A 13,461-nucleotide genomic window follows, 5' to 3' on the forward strand; every position below is an offset into this window, starting at 1 on the left:
GCAGAAGATTTTGAAAGCATCAGGACAATGGGAAACAGATTGGACCAAGGAGGAGAGGGCACATCAAAGAAAGGGTAGTATTGGTCCAATTGCTTTGGATAAGGATAAACGGGGAAAACTGTGCATACACAGGAGTTACTCTTATTATGAAAACTTTTATGTAGGTCAAGTCCATTGTGAACATGCCTTTCAATTGGAGTATTACTCTAAGAACTTTTTGAAAGGGATGCAAGCAATACCAAATGTATATTTTGTATGTGGAAGAAATGCCTATGTGAAGTTACCAGATAATTGGTACGGATCATGCTATCTGGCTGTTGTCTTCCCTAAAATATATCATGTTGAGAATTTAGACACGCCTAAGAAAGAAATATCAACTAGATGGAAACGAGGGCTGGGTGCAGCAGAAGTAGTTGGAGATGTACTAGGTGCTGCATTCCCTTTCTTAGGATTGATAATGAATGACATCAAAATTAGGAGGTTAGCTACAGTCGTAGATAGGCTATCTGCTAGTACTGCAAGATCATTGATGCTGATAGAAGGTGAGATGCAATCGATTAGGGCAATGGTTCTTCAGAACCGACTTGCTCTAGATGTTCTGTTAGCAAAAGAGGGAGGAGTCTGTAAGGCTTTGAAGGTCCAGGAATGCTGTACTTACATTCCAGACAATTCAAAACCTCTAGAGAAGTATATACAAAATATCACTGCCATACACTACGAAATTGAGGACCTAGCAAAGGTAAATGTGTGGGAAAAAGTAGGTCATGGAATGGGTAAAGTTGGAAGTTGGTTTGCCAACTTAGGAAAGGGTATCGTTTGGTACATACTGAAACCCATCATCATAATAGTGATTTGTGTAATCACTTTGTGGGGATTGGTGCGTTTGTATCAATGTTATAGAGCAAATAGGTTACAGAGAGCTATGAAGAAACAGGAAGAAGAGTTGACAGCGATGCAGGACACTCAATATAAGAGTCTGAAAGCATTAGAGAGTATGAAAAGAGGTGGAACTGCCCTGTCTTCACTTTGAAGGGTTCTACATTTTTTGGTGTCTTGGTGATGATGACCCCTGAAGGTCATCAAAGGGGGGACTGAGAGAGCACAAGTTTGAGAAAAAAAATGTATAAGTACGCCATATTTACAAGCACGTAGTTAGTTTAAACATGTTTTGCACACGAGTGTTTTATATCCAGGAGTGAAATATACAGAGTGTTTTATATTCAGTAGTGAAATGTATAGAATGTTAAGTAGAGTAACTATAATTATAACGGTGTGAGATTAATGTAGAAATGTTGGAATATATGTGAAAACCTCATGTTCTCATGTTAAAAGAATCATGTCCGAATTAAATGTAACTTTAAAATCCAGTATTATGTGTAGGCCTTAGGGCAATTCACAGCAAACCTGAACGTGCTGCTAAAATAATGTGAGATAAGGTTGACATGGTTCTTCCAAATGTACTATTGAACTTAGGGTTAAAAGTATATGCTTTATAGATGTGTTATTTTAGAAACGTATGCTAGTTAAGAATGTTTGCTGTTTAAATCAAGTTAACGTTTTAAGGGTGTACAGTCATAATATCGAGTCAATTATTTCGACTGGACAGAATATCGAGTAAAAAACTATAGAATGGACATAATATCGACTAGACATAATATAGACAACAAAAATATCGACTAGAGAAAATTAATATCGAATAGAATGGACATAATATCGAATCAAAAATATAGAATGGACATAATATCGACTAGACATAATATAGACAACAAAAATATCGAATTTAAGGTAAGTTAATAATAATTTTTATTTTTTGTGTAATATAAGTCTGTAGCGGGTTGTGGGTTTATAGGGGAATAGGGTGGGAAGTAATTTAATTCTAATTAATTAAATATGTTAATTTATTTATTGATATATATTTAGAATTAATTGTTAATTAATTATTAATTGGTAATTAATTAAAATATAATTGGTAATTAATTATAATTGATTAATTGATAAATATTTTAATTTTAGTAATTTATTTTCTGTAGCGGGTTGTGGGTTTATAGGGGAATAGGGTGGGAAGTAATTTAATTATAATTAATTAAATATGTTAATTTATTTATTGATAATAATTTAGAATTAATTGTTAATTAATTATTAATTGGTAATTAATTAAAATATAATTGGTAATTAATTATAATTGATTAATTGATAAATATTTTAATTTTAGTAATTTATTTTCTGTAGCGGGTTGTGGGTTTATAGGGGAATAGGGTGGGAAGTAATTTAATTATAATTAATTAAATATGTTAATTTATTTATTGATATTTTTAAAAAATTAATTGTTAATTAATTATTAATTGGTAATTAATTAAAATATTATTGGTAATTAATTATAATTGATTAATTGATAAATATTTTAATTTTAGGGTTCAGGGTCAGTTGTCAGTTTTTGGGTAAAGGGGTATTTTTAGGGTTCAGGGTCAGTTTTCAGTTTTTGGGTAAAGGGGTATTTTTAGGGTTCAGGGTCAGTTTTCAGTTTTTGGGGTAAAGGGGTATTTTTAGGGTTCAGGGTCAGTTTTCAGTTTGTAGGTAAAGGGGTATTTTTAGGGTTCAGGGTCAGTTTTCAGTTTTTGGGTAAAGGGGTATTTTTAGGGTTCAGGGTCAGTTTTCAGTTTTTGGGTAAAGGGGTATTTTTAGGGTTCAGGGTCAGTTTTCAGTTTTTGGGGTAAAGGGGTATTTTTAGGGTTCAGGGTCAGTTTTCAGTTTGTAGGTAAAGGGGTATTTTTAGGGTTCAGGGTCAGTTTTCAGTTTTTGGGTAAAGGGGTATTTTTAGGGTTCAGGGTCAGTTTTCAGTTTTTGGGGTAAAGGGGTATTTTTAGGGTTCAGGGTCAGTTTTCAGTTTGTAGGTAAAGGGGTATTTTTAGGGTTCAGGGTCAGTTTTCAGTTTTTGGGTAAAGGGGTATTTTTAGGGTTCAGGGTCAGTTTTCAGTTTTTGGGGTAAAGGGGTATTTTTAGGGTTCAGGGTCAGTTTTCAGTTTGTAGGTAAAGGGGTATTTTTAGGGTTCAGGGTCAGTTTTCAGTTTTTGGGTAAAGGGGTATTTTTAGGGTTCAGGGTCAGTTTTCAGTTTTCGGGTAAAGGGGTATTTTTAGGGTTCAGGGTCAGTTTTCAGTTTATGGGTAAAGGGGTATTTTTAGGGTTCAGGGTCAGTTTTGGGTTTTTGGGGTACAGGGGTACTTTGTAAAAATAAAGTAAAATTACATTTAAATTACATTTATTTAATAAAATTAAATTATATTAAATTATATTATAATATTTTTTATTAATTTATATTCAAAAAATTATTATATACTTACCAATACTTATGTTGTAATGGTATGCGTTGTAAAGGTATATGCGTTGTAAAATCTTGCGTTGTAAATGTATGCGTTGTAAAAGTTTTTGCGTTGTAAAAGTTTTGTTGTAATGGTAGGCGTTGTAAAAGTATGCGTTGTAACGTCATACATCCCTGGAGTGGGAATAGTAATTTTAACCTCTACGCTATCCAGCGCTTTCCCTACTGTTGCACCCACTGGAGTGGGAGTAGTAAATTTTACCTCTACGCTATCCAACACTTTTGCTAATGTTGAACTCACTATAGTTGTAACAATAAATTTTAAACATTTTCTAAAATGTTATATATGTTTATTTAATAATATGTTTAATATATATATATATATATATATATATATATATATATATATATATATATGTGTGTGTGTAATTTTTGGTGATATAATTTTTTTAATTATATAAATTATTTATTAAAATTATATTTTTTTAATAATTATTTCTAAGTTTATATTAAATATATTTATTACTATATTAGTTTTAACTTACTTTTAAGACATTTTAAAAAATCGATATTTTGACAGTCTATATTTTTGTAAGTCGATATTTTGGAGTCGATATTTTGGTACTTACCTGTTTGAAGATAGGGAGTCGATATTTTGTCAATCGATATTTTTGACTCGATATTTGTGTATCTCGATATTTGTGTCGTCGATATTATGTCAGTGATCCCGTTTTAAGAGTGCAGGGACCTGCTGCATGTAAATCAAGTAGGCCAGAGGAGATAATGTCATGTCGTGTAAATCGTCATGTGCTCGTTAGAGAAGAGGTCGCGAGGTGTCCAGCACAGAGCTTTGAGAGTGTTTTACGACTTAAGATATGGTGGAGTCTGGAATTTGAGGCCCACTGCAGGACGAGCTGTATGCAGGTGCGAGGGTCCTAATCAGCTCGAATGAAAGGGACTTTGTTCAGTGGCGCCTTGCGCAGGCCTGTAGGAGTTTCCAGGAATTTCAGGGGGTATCAGCGCACTGGAGAAGAAGCCTGGGAACCAAGGTCAACTATAACGAGGGTCTTCAAGAGTACCATCATGGAGTTTGCCGCGCAAAGATGTACCACGTGAGGGGCGTCCCAAGGGGCGTTTCTATTGGAAATGTGATTTGGTATTAGGGAAAGCGACCCGGGAGGAGAGCAGAGCAGATGAATTTGGGAGCCTAAGAAAGCGGATGGGTAGGCAGATAGGCTGATCAGGAGAGACCCATTATTAGAGAAGAGACAAAGAGAAGTGCGTGATCTTCTTAGGAAGTCACCACGGCTGACACCTAGAGGGTTAAGATCTTGCTAAGTAGGGATGTCATTTAAAATAGTGTAGGGACAGACTAACCTTAATTTTCTTTTCTGTAATGACTTTGAGATTGCAACTTATATCTATTTTGACAACCCTTATGGTCTTTGAGCTTGTACTTATTATTTTGTTCTTCAGACTTAGATTATTCAAGAAGTTCATGTTTATAGTGATACCAATTTACCTTTTGAATCTCATTTTGAGAAGTTTGTATCTTCAGTTATCTTTGACTTTATATTAAATCTTTAAAACTTAAATTTGGTCAGTGGTCATTTAGAGTGGTGTAAGTTCTTAAATTGATTGACTTATTGCGAGATTACCTTTTACTCAACGACAGGTACCAACGATTCAGTCGACATAGTTTGGGATTTGGTAAGATAATTAGTAACCAGTAATCCCGCGTTAGCAATATTGTAAATGGTTTTATGGTGTTTGGACAAAATACTGAGCTGTAAATATCAGGAGGCAGAAATATGGGGGAAAATATTGTGATACACAAATATCGTGAAGCAAAAACTATGGTTGTCCACGGGCTCCGATTAACATCAATACTTTAACAAAAGGTCACAATCTCCCCCGCACCGTGCTTTACTAACAAAACAGTAGAGCCAGTTTAAAAACACAGCATGTACATTCTGCAAGTACACGCTGTGTTTTTAAACTGGTTCTACTGTTTTGTTAGTAATGCGCTGCTGCAAGAGCAATTGTGGGCTTTTGTTAATGTTAATCAGAGCCCTTTTGCGTGTTTATCCAATTTGCAAACTGCCCTTAAGACCCTTATTGTGGCACTGTATGTGTGAAAATGCACCATCTTTTCACTTTTTATTTTAAGTAAACGTTTTGAGTGACATTTGGCACCGCACACTCGGTCTGGTTCCTGGCGCACATAGCCATGGTTGCAGCGCACAGAGACCCTCTGCTGCCACACACAGAGGAAAAAAATTAGAAGGAACATTGCTTAGGTGTATCAAAAATTATGTATTATATGATCACTTCGTCAGTGACGAAGCCTAAACGGTGAAACGCGTCTGTCGAGGGGGCTGGGGGGACTGCCAATAAATCTTTTGCTGTGAACACTGACTTGGAGTGCCGTCTAATTTCACTTGGAGATCACGAGTGTGTGGCAATCATTGAACGTGGCTCACCTCCGCGAGATAGAGCACCCGGGAAGAAGGAGGAGCGACGGCGGTGGCGGTGCTGTTCGAAATAAATAAATAAATAAATACACATATATATTGTAGCGGGTTCGGGCGCACGGGAAACGTTAGGAAGGGGCAGCAGTCGGGTCTTGGTTAGCGAAGGCTTTATTGTTGCATAAAGATAGTCAGTACAGGTCTTTCTATGGAATGGTGTCCTTCGCGGTGAACGGCTTCTTGTTGGTTGTCTGCTCCGGGGCTTGGGGTTTCCTGTCCTCCGATAGCCGTCCGGGCTTCTTCGGGTCGTCCGGTCGTCTGAGTCCGACTTGGCTCTCCGTCCGCCGAACCCACAAACAAAAGAGAGCACCTTGTTAGTATTGCTCCTGTGTTTAACACTGCAAAAGGGGAAGGGAGTGAGGAGTCGAACAGAACCCGTGTGTCAAGCAAATATGACCGTGCAAGGAGGGGTAGTGCTCGGGTAAAGGGAACCGGGAATCTGGATACCACTGCTACACAAAGGGACCGCCCCTCCGTTCCACCCAGCCCCTAATTTTATCACGCACCTGGGCGAGCCACACACCTCCCCCGGGTGTATGGCTGGGCGGCTCGTAGAGTCGTTGGCCTCCTGGCTTCTCCTCCTTCTCGGGGTCCTCGTTCCTTCCTCTCTCCTCTTGTTGTTTCCTCTCGGCTCCTAGGCTCCTCTGCTCGCTCTGTTCCTCGTCTCTCCACACCTCCGCTCTCTCTCCACTCCCGGGGTACAAGCACACCAGGTCATCAGTTATTTCCGCATTTGAAGGCAGTCCGGCGTTGGTGGGCCTGCCCAGTCTCCCACAGCTCAGGGATTAAAGGGCCAGTCACCATCTTCACCGTCTCCGAGGGTGTAATCGGCTCCGCCGCCGTTCGATTGCTGTGGATGATAAGAGGGGGGGTGGGGGGGTCGGAAGCGGGAGTTCCTGCCGGGTCCTCGTGACCCCTTCCAAAGCCCCAGAACAGTCATGGGAGGGCGCCAAGTGTACCCCGTTACATATATATATATATATATATTTTTTTTTTAGTTGAGCATAAACAAAGTGCTTCTATTTGAGTGCAAGTAAACTCTATTGTGTCCACATGTTTAAATAAACTGAACCTTTTGAGGAAAAGCTCAATTGTTATTCCCCCAAAATGCTGAGCAACATTGGTAGTCACTGTTATTCTCTTTATGCTGATTTATACCAGTGCCTTTTACCTAGGACTATCTGCTGTGGTACTCTCTTGATTGTAACTGCTCCAGAACAAGGCTGTTTTGGCCTGCCTAAATTTGACCATGGCACCGATGCTGGATGTAAGGTGCATTGGCCTTCATTGGAGCAATCGTAGTAATTCTACATTACTCTTTAACACAGAATGACTGATAATTAAGGGATTACACATTCTCGTGTAACTTGGGAAAAAAAATCAATTGCTGAAAGAACATTTAGTGAGCACTAGCAGCCACTCGTTTTTAAAGTAACCGCGTTACATGACGAGCTGATCTCTTCATGAGCATGCGAGCGGCGCAACTCATGACGAGCTCAGCTCGTCATGAGCATGGAAGGGGTTAAGTACAATTTCTTAGCACAAATTGCATTCTATCATCCACTTTGGATGGTAAGGTTGCATTTTTGAACTACAAAAATAGCATTAAATGCTGGGTGTAAATTGGAGGAAAATCCTACTTCAAACTCACATTTAACAAGTGAGAGCAGCTGCTCACACTCTAAATGTGCTCTGTTGCATTTAGTACTATTTATTGGTGCAAAAATGCCCCCTCACGTCCAAAAACAATGTAAGGGGGCATTAATACAAAATTACTTATCTTGCATAATTCCACTTAATCTCACAGAATTCATGGTAATACTGTGTGAGTGTGCTACACAACAAAATGCGAGTTCTGCCCCCCTTTATGTGAACACATACAGATCGTGGAGGAAGTGAAAATGCGCTCGTATTTTCAGAACAATTTAGAAGCATTATAAAGCAGTCCTCATGCCTTTCCAAATTACATTAATACAACCATGACAGGATTTTCCCATAATGCCCCCAAGTTCATTTATATGTGCACCTCGTGTAAACTAGCAATACCCCACCTAGGCTAAATTTGCATTCATCTTCCATATGGCAGAATAAATAGAATGGATGTAACACCACTACAAGCAACAGCTTTAAATGGATAGTGTAAGTTGTGATGTTATGATTGGAACACTTTCAGTGCCTGTGTGTTTGCCTGTGTGTGTATGTGGTGGGAACTTGGGGTGTAAAGGAGTATGTGAAAAGAGTTGACACTTGCCCATGGACTGTAGGTGCATCACCAGTGCTACTCTGAATTTGCAGACACATCTATGTAGTAATTAGAAAAAGTGTATGTGGCTCTTTTACTGTTACTAGCAGTCAAAAGAGAAACGTTATTTATTGAAGGAAAGGAATACCCCTCCATTAAGCAGGGCTGCATTTTCTATAACAGGGCACCAACTGCTGTTACTAAGATACATATATATTATTCTGACATGAAATTGTTGAAGGTCTTTTGAAATACTGTAATTTAGAATAGTTTATTGGAAATGGGCAGTTAGTTACATTTTTCTTTTGATTGTTTTATTTTGTTAAAAAAAAACACTGAATTCACAATTTAGCCAATCTTTTCTAAATAGTATTTGCATGTTAAAAATCAAATTATAGTATTATGTAATAGAGATATCACATTTAGTTATTACAAAGTTTGTGATTTTAATGTAGTTTCACTATAGATCTTACAAACAAATCATTTTCCTACCTTTTTTAGTCTGTGTTTTTGTCTTCATAAGAGTTTCTTCCAAAAGACGTAGTACTCACCTACCACTTTAATATAAATTCCGTCTTATCATTTTAGTTACTACGATCTCATTTATTATTTTGAGTATGCAAATTTCAGATTTGACAAAACCATCCCAGGTTATTTTATTTTCAGAATGTAAAACCGTTTTTGGGGGGGTTTTGTTTAACAGAAAATAACAATTTCATGCGATTGTGAGTGATATGGAATGTGCTCTTTCTCGGCTTAGAATAGTATATTAATTTGCTGATCTGGTATTGTTCAGAAAATCACATGATGTATTTATCTACTTTTGCATGTGTTCACTTTTAATTGAGGAAGAATTTAACAAATTGAACCATAAGGATGATGTTGCTGTTATTTTAGCCTCTGTTTCTATGGGATCTAATGTTTTTTTCTATTCTGATTTTCTTTAGCACACAGACTTGTGTCAATATATGGACAAACACCCAGGGGGACTTCAGCCAGATAATGTGAAGGTATGTGTTTTGGTATAATTTTATATGCAGGGAAAACTTGTTTGGTGGATACTATTCCATATTATTTTTCAAGGCATCAGATCAGGTATCCTTCTTGCTTGTTTCTTTGCATTTCTACATAGATGTTTGCCCTCAGAGGTGGCGAATCACCTATACTTGTAAATTGTGACTCCAATGTTAAGTATCCGGTTGAAGTGGTGGAAACATAACACAACTACCGTAATTATGTTGTTTGTTATAGATCAAGAATGCTCATGAATGTCTGTTTGTACTTGGACATTACACATTGCTCTTAATTTCCTGGATGTAATTCATTTGGTAATGCATATGATGATAGATTTAAAACTTAACTAGAGAGTGGTAGTATGTTGACCACTTGGTAACCATTAATGAGGAAATGTAATTCCTAATTTAAAGATGTCTACTTAAATTAACTTTTGGACACAGGACAGTAATTGTGGGCTCACTTCTAACTCAAAATAAGTCATATGTAATGTGAGGGTGGCTTGCAGAACATTAAACTGGAGCCTCGGTCAGTTATGTGGTCCCAGCTCAAAGATCACATTTGTGGGCAGACCTTCCTTTATACACCATCACTGCACCTCCCTTGATGTCATTAAGTTAGACTCAGTAGAAATGACACACGTGGCACCAGCAGCCTCCTGATGAAGAAAACCTGTCACAGATTTTAGAGAAAATGTATCTCAACATACCACTTATTGGGGGTAATAATTACAATGTAAGAATTCTAGGAATTGCAAGGTATTCAGATAAAATAGGGCTACATTTTTGAAAAACTAAGTAAATGTTATGTCTGTATTAATTTCACTTAGCCAATTGCATGCCTCAAGAGGTCCTCCAAATTAGCTTTCTTTGCCAGGTTTGCTTCCCTTTGGTAAATCAGTCCTCTGGGAGTCACGACTTCCAATAGAGATTCACCCTGTGGGGCATTTAATACACCACCTTCTCTTTCACTATACATAAAAAAAATCTTGTCTAAGTAAATCCAGTTTTTGGCAAAAAATGTCTCGACTGCACTTTGAGAGATCACAGTTTGTCATAAGAGAATTGTAACTGTGAATTTTGAAATACAGACATTGCTCATTGCTCACACTTTGTAACTGATATCCAAAAACATTATTAGTGTCCTACTTTTGTTTGCAAAATAATATTTCTACATTTTGGTTTTTCAGTATTGCTTATGTTATCACACTATGTACACATGCTTTTAATTAAATAAGAAGATACCGCCTATCATCCTGAAGTTGTTGAGCAATACACAGGCATGCACATATGGCAAAAAATGCTTTTTGATTTAAGCTGCACTGCTCCATCATGACTTTAACCTTGTCTTTATGTATCTGTCTCTTCAAACTTGTCTTAATCAATGTGCATGTCAGTTAATAAAAAGGGTTCAATATGCCATTCACAGCATCCAGTAAATAGCAACTGATTAACAATCTGTGTGCCATGAGAATGCAAACATTAATGAATAGTTCGGGGACCTTCTAGTTTAGGGCAAAACTCACAATGTACATTATAGTGATATCCTCCCTAATTTGCCAATTCCATTTTGAAGGAGACCCTCTGACACTGGAAATACACTATCAAAGCCAGGTGGAAGAATTTCAGAGCCTATCCCTATAAAAAGAGGGCTTAATCTAGAATGTGTGTCTGCTTCACCCTTGCTGACATTAGATTACTTTCTGGGTAAATGTGTGATGAAACTGTGTATGTTGTGATGTAGCATTTCTATTGCTTGGGACAAAGTATTTTTAGGTATAATAGCAAAGGTTCCTCATGGAGCAGTGGGGCAGTGCATCTGCAAATATGTAAACCTCCTAACTGGATTTCAGATGCACTAGTAACACATTGCCTTCATGGGTGCTGGCCTGTCTAAGTGGCCAGCATTACCATACATTAGCCACATAGCCTTAGATGTTGACCATTTGAAGTTGAAACTGAGACCATTAAACTGTGTACAGCAGCTTTCAAAAATCTGAAGAACATATGTCTGCACCAGGTGTTTCAGCACAGAGTCTCTGTAGTCATTGTTTGTTCACTGTAGTAGTTTGTGTTGTGGTATTACTTCTTGTACTTTGTGGAGTCTCTTCAACATGCAGCAGTATATCTTTTTATGAAGTTCTGACAGTGGGAGGATATTTTCTATATTTTACCTGTCCTGCATTGATTCTCAGTGACTGGTCTTGTTAAATTTAAAACACTATGCATTGTCCACCGAACAAAAGGTGAACTCTCTTCTTAATTCATAGTACAGCCATTACATCCCATTACTTAGTACCAGGTATATTGATGCAAAGCTGATAATCACCCCGCACCAGTATCGTTAGCTTGAATCTGAGGTAGACACTTCTTGTGGTAGCCTAAGAACAGGAGCTCACTCCCATCTTCTTTCTGGGAGCTTGAATATGATTGGATTTTCACAAAATGATCGAGGACCCAGGTGTGCCCTCTGTCATAAATTTGTATTCACTGTTTCTACCTGGTCTGAGGTGATTAAATACTAAACGGTCCATGACCATAGTAAGAAGAATCTCCCTAATGTATACTTGCCTCATCATTTGATTGCTTGGCTGAACTCAAAGTTTCAATCCCAAAGGGGATGATAATGGTAGAAGCAAAATAAGACATTATATAACCCAAATCAGTTTGACCAATACAATATGATTTCCACTTTAATAGTACTAAGAGTTTACCATTACATACCACTTGGGGTAAATAAAAGCACAATGGCCCACCTACAAAAAGGTTTAACTATCTGTCCAAGATGAAATTGAGGTTACATGTTTAGAATAAAGATGTAAACAAGGCTCCATTAATGTTTGCGTAGTAAAAATTGTCTGAAAAGTGACTAAACCTCTAAACAGGTCTTTAGTCACTCGGAAATAATGGAACAGAAAAGGTTTGGTACCAAAAAGCAATACCAACCACTTCTCTCAATAAGCCCACCTTTGACAAATGTAACAGAACATTTGTCCCAAGGACTCTGACAATACTGTCAAATGCTGAAGGGACACAGTCCATCTTTTTGGAGATGGAATCTCTTTACAATCTTAGCCTTTCAATTTACTGCTTGGTAAAACCCTTGCATGCAGGGGGTAAAAACCCCCAAGAGGTTTCTACTTGTGTTTACTCAGCCTGGAATTTTAAAAAATAAACTGTACTACAGGGATGCTGCAAGCTTCTTGCACTAAGGGAAACCTATCTGGAAACTAAGACAAGGCCTGGGCAGAATATTTAATTCTGCCAGTGGAATAGAAGGAACTTGGTAATTCTGCATTATTCTTGTAATGCGGAATTACCTATAAATGAAGCTACAGTAAATTGTTGTTTCTAAAGAGGGCTGGAAGAGAGAGAAGTCCCTTCATGTTTAAAAACATACAAATTAAGTTTAATCTGCAGTGGTTTTTAAACATAGAGGGACTGCTCCGTCTTGCGGCCCTCATTAGAAACCACTGCAGTGCATACTACTTGGCACCTTTACATACTTTGCAGTAATTACTTCAGGGTATCTAAGAGCGTTTAGGAGTATGCTCTGTAGTGCATACCCTTTGGCACCTTAACATACTCTGCAGTGGTTACTGCAGAGAATGTAAGGGCTCCAAGGGATATGCACTCCAGTGATTTTTAAACAGGGCATGAAGAGGGTGCAGTCCCTCGATGTTCAAAATCCACTAAAGACTAAACTTTAATTTATCAGTTTGGTCAGATTTAATTTGTATTTCACTCTCATCATTTGGACTAATCTCAACTAACTAGGAGTTGTCCAACAAACCCTGTAGTTAATCCTCCCAATAAATCAAACCCCACACTTTAGGCCTAACCCAATCCTCATCCTCAATCCCAAACTCTCCTAATGCTTTAATCCCAGTTGCCCAACCAAGACTTTTAATTTCAAATCCAAAGCTTAAACTATTGCATTTGAAATCAAAATCCTACAATTTAACTCATTAGACTAAATGCCTAAACACCAAATCAAATTACAAAGATAATCACAACTGTTTTAAGCTCCAAAGACTACATTTTAAAGCACAGGCCTTCAACTCTAACGCTCGTCCTATTTAGAATGCAACTATATAGCATACCTGGAGTGCAGCATATTTGCTTAGCCTGCAACACACTGTTTTGGGAAATACATTGAACCATAGAGGTAGAAAAACACCTAGTAGATTACAGTAGAACTTGAAGTGCAAGATAATTGCACAAAATAGAAGTACAGAATGTCATAGTTCATCAATTAGCTCTGTTAGGAATTAGTTCAGTAATTCCTTAGGTGCAGTGTGTAAGAAATTGGATTATTAATTGGCGTGCATGAATAGTAACTTTAAGAACTAATCGCA

The 13,461-nt window shown here is 37.6% G+C and overlaps 1 protein-coding gene across 1 annotated transcript in view; it reads left to right on the forward strand.

The window, feature by feature from the left end:
* The window catches only part of CDK14 (cyclin dependent kinase 14), a 2,636,151-nt gene that overhangs the window by 1,210,504 nt on the left and 1,412,186 nt on the right, over positions 1 to 13,461 (forward strand). Inside the window, exon 7 of the mRNA XM_078663634.1 lies at positions 9,038 to 9,100. Coding sequence (XP_078519760.1) covers positions 9,038 to 9,100 — 63 coding nt within the window. The remainder of the gene's footprint in view (positions 1 to 9,037; positions 9,101 to 13,461) is intronic.

This window comes from Lissotriton helveticus, chromosome 10 (genome assembly GCF_964261635.1).
Source record: "Lissotriton helveticus chromosome 10, aLisHel1.1, whole genome shotgun sequence".
Taxonomy (NCBI): Eukaryota; Metazoa; Chordata; class Amphibia; order Caudata; family Salamandridae; genus Lissotriton; species Lissotriton helveticus.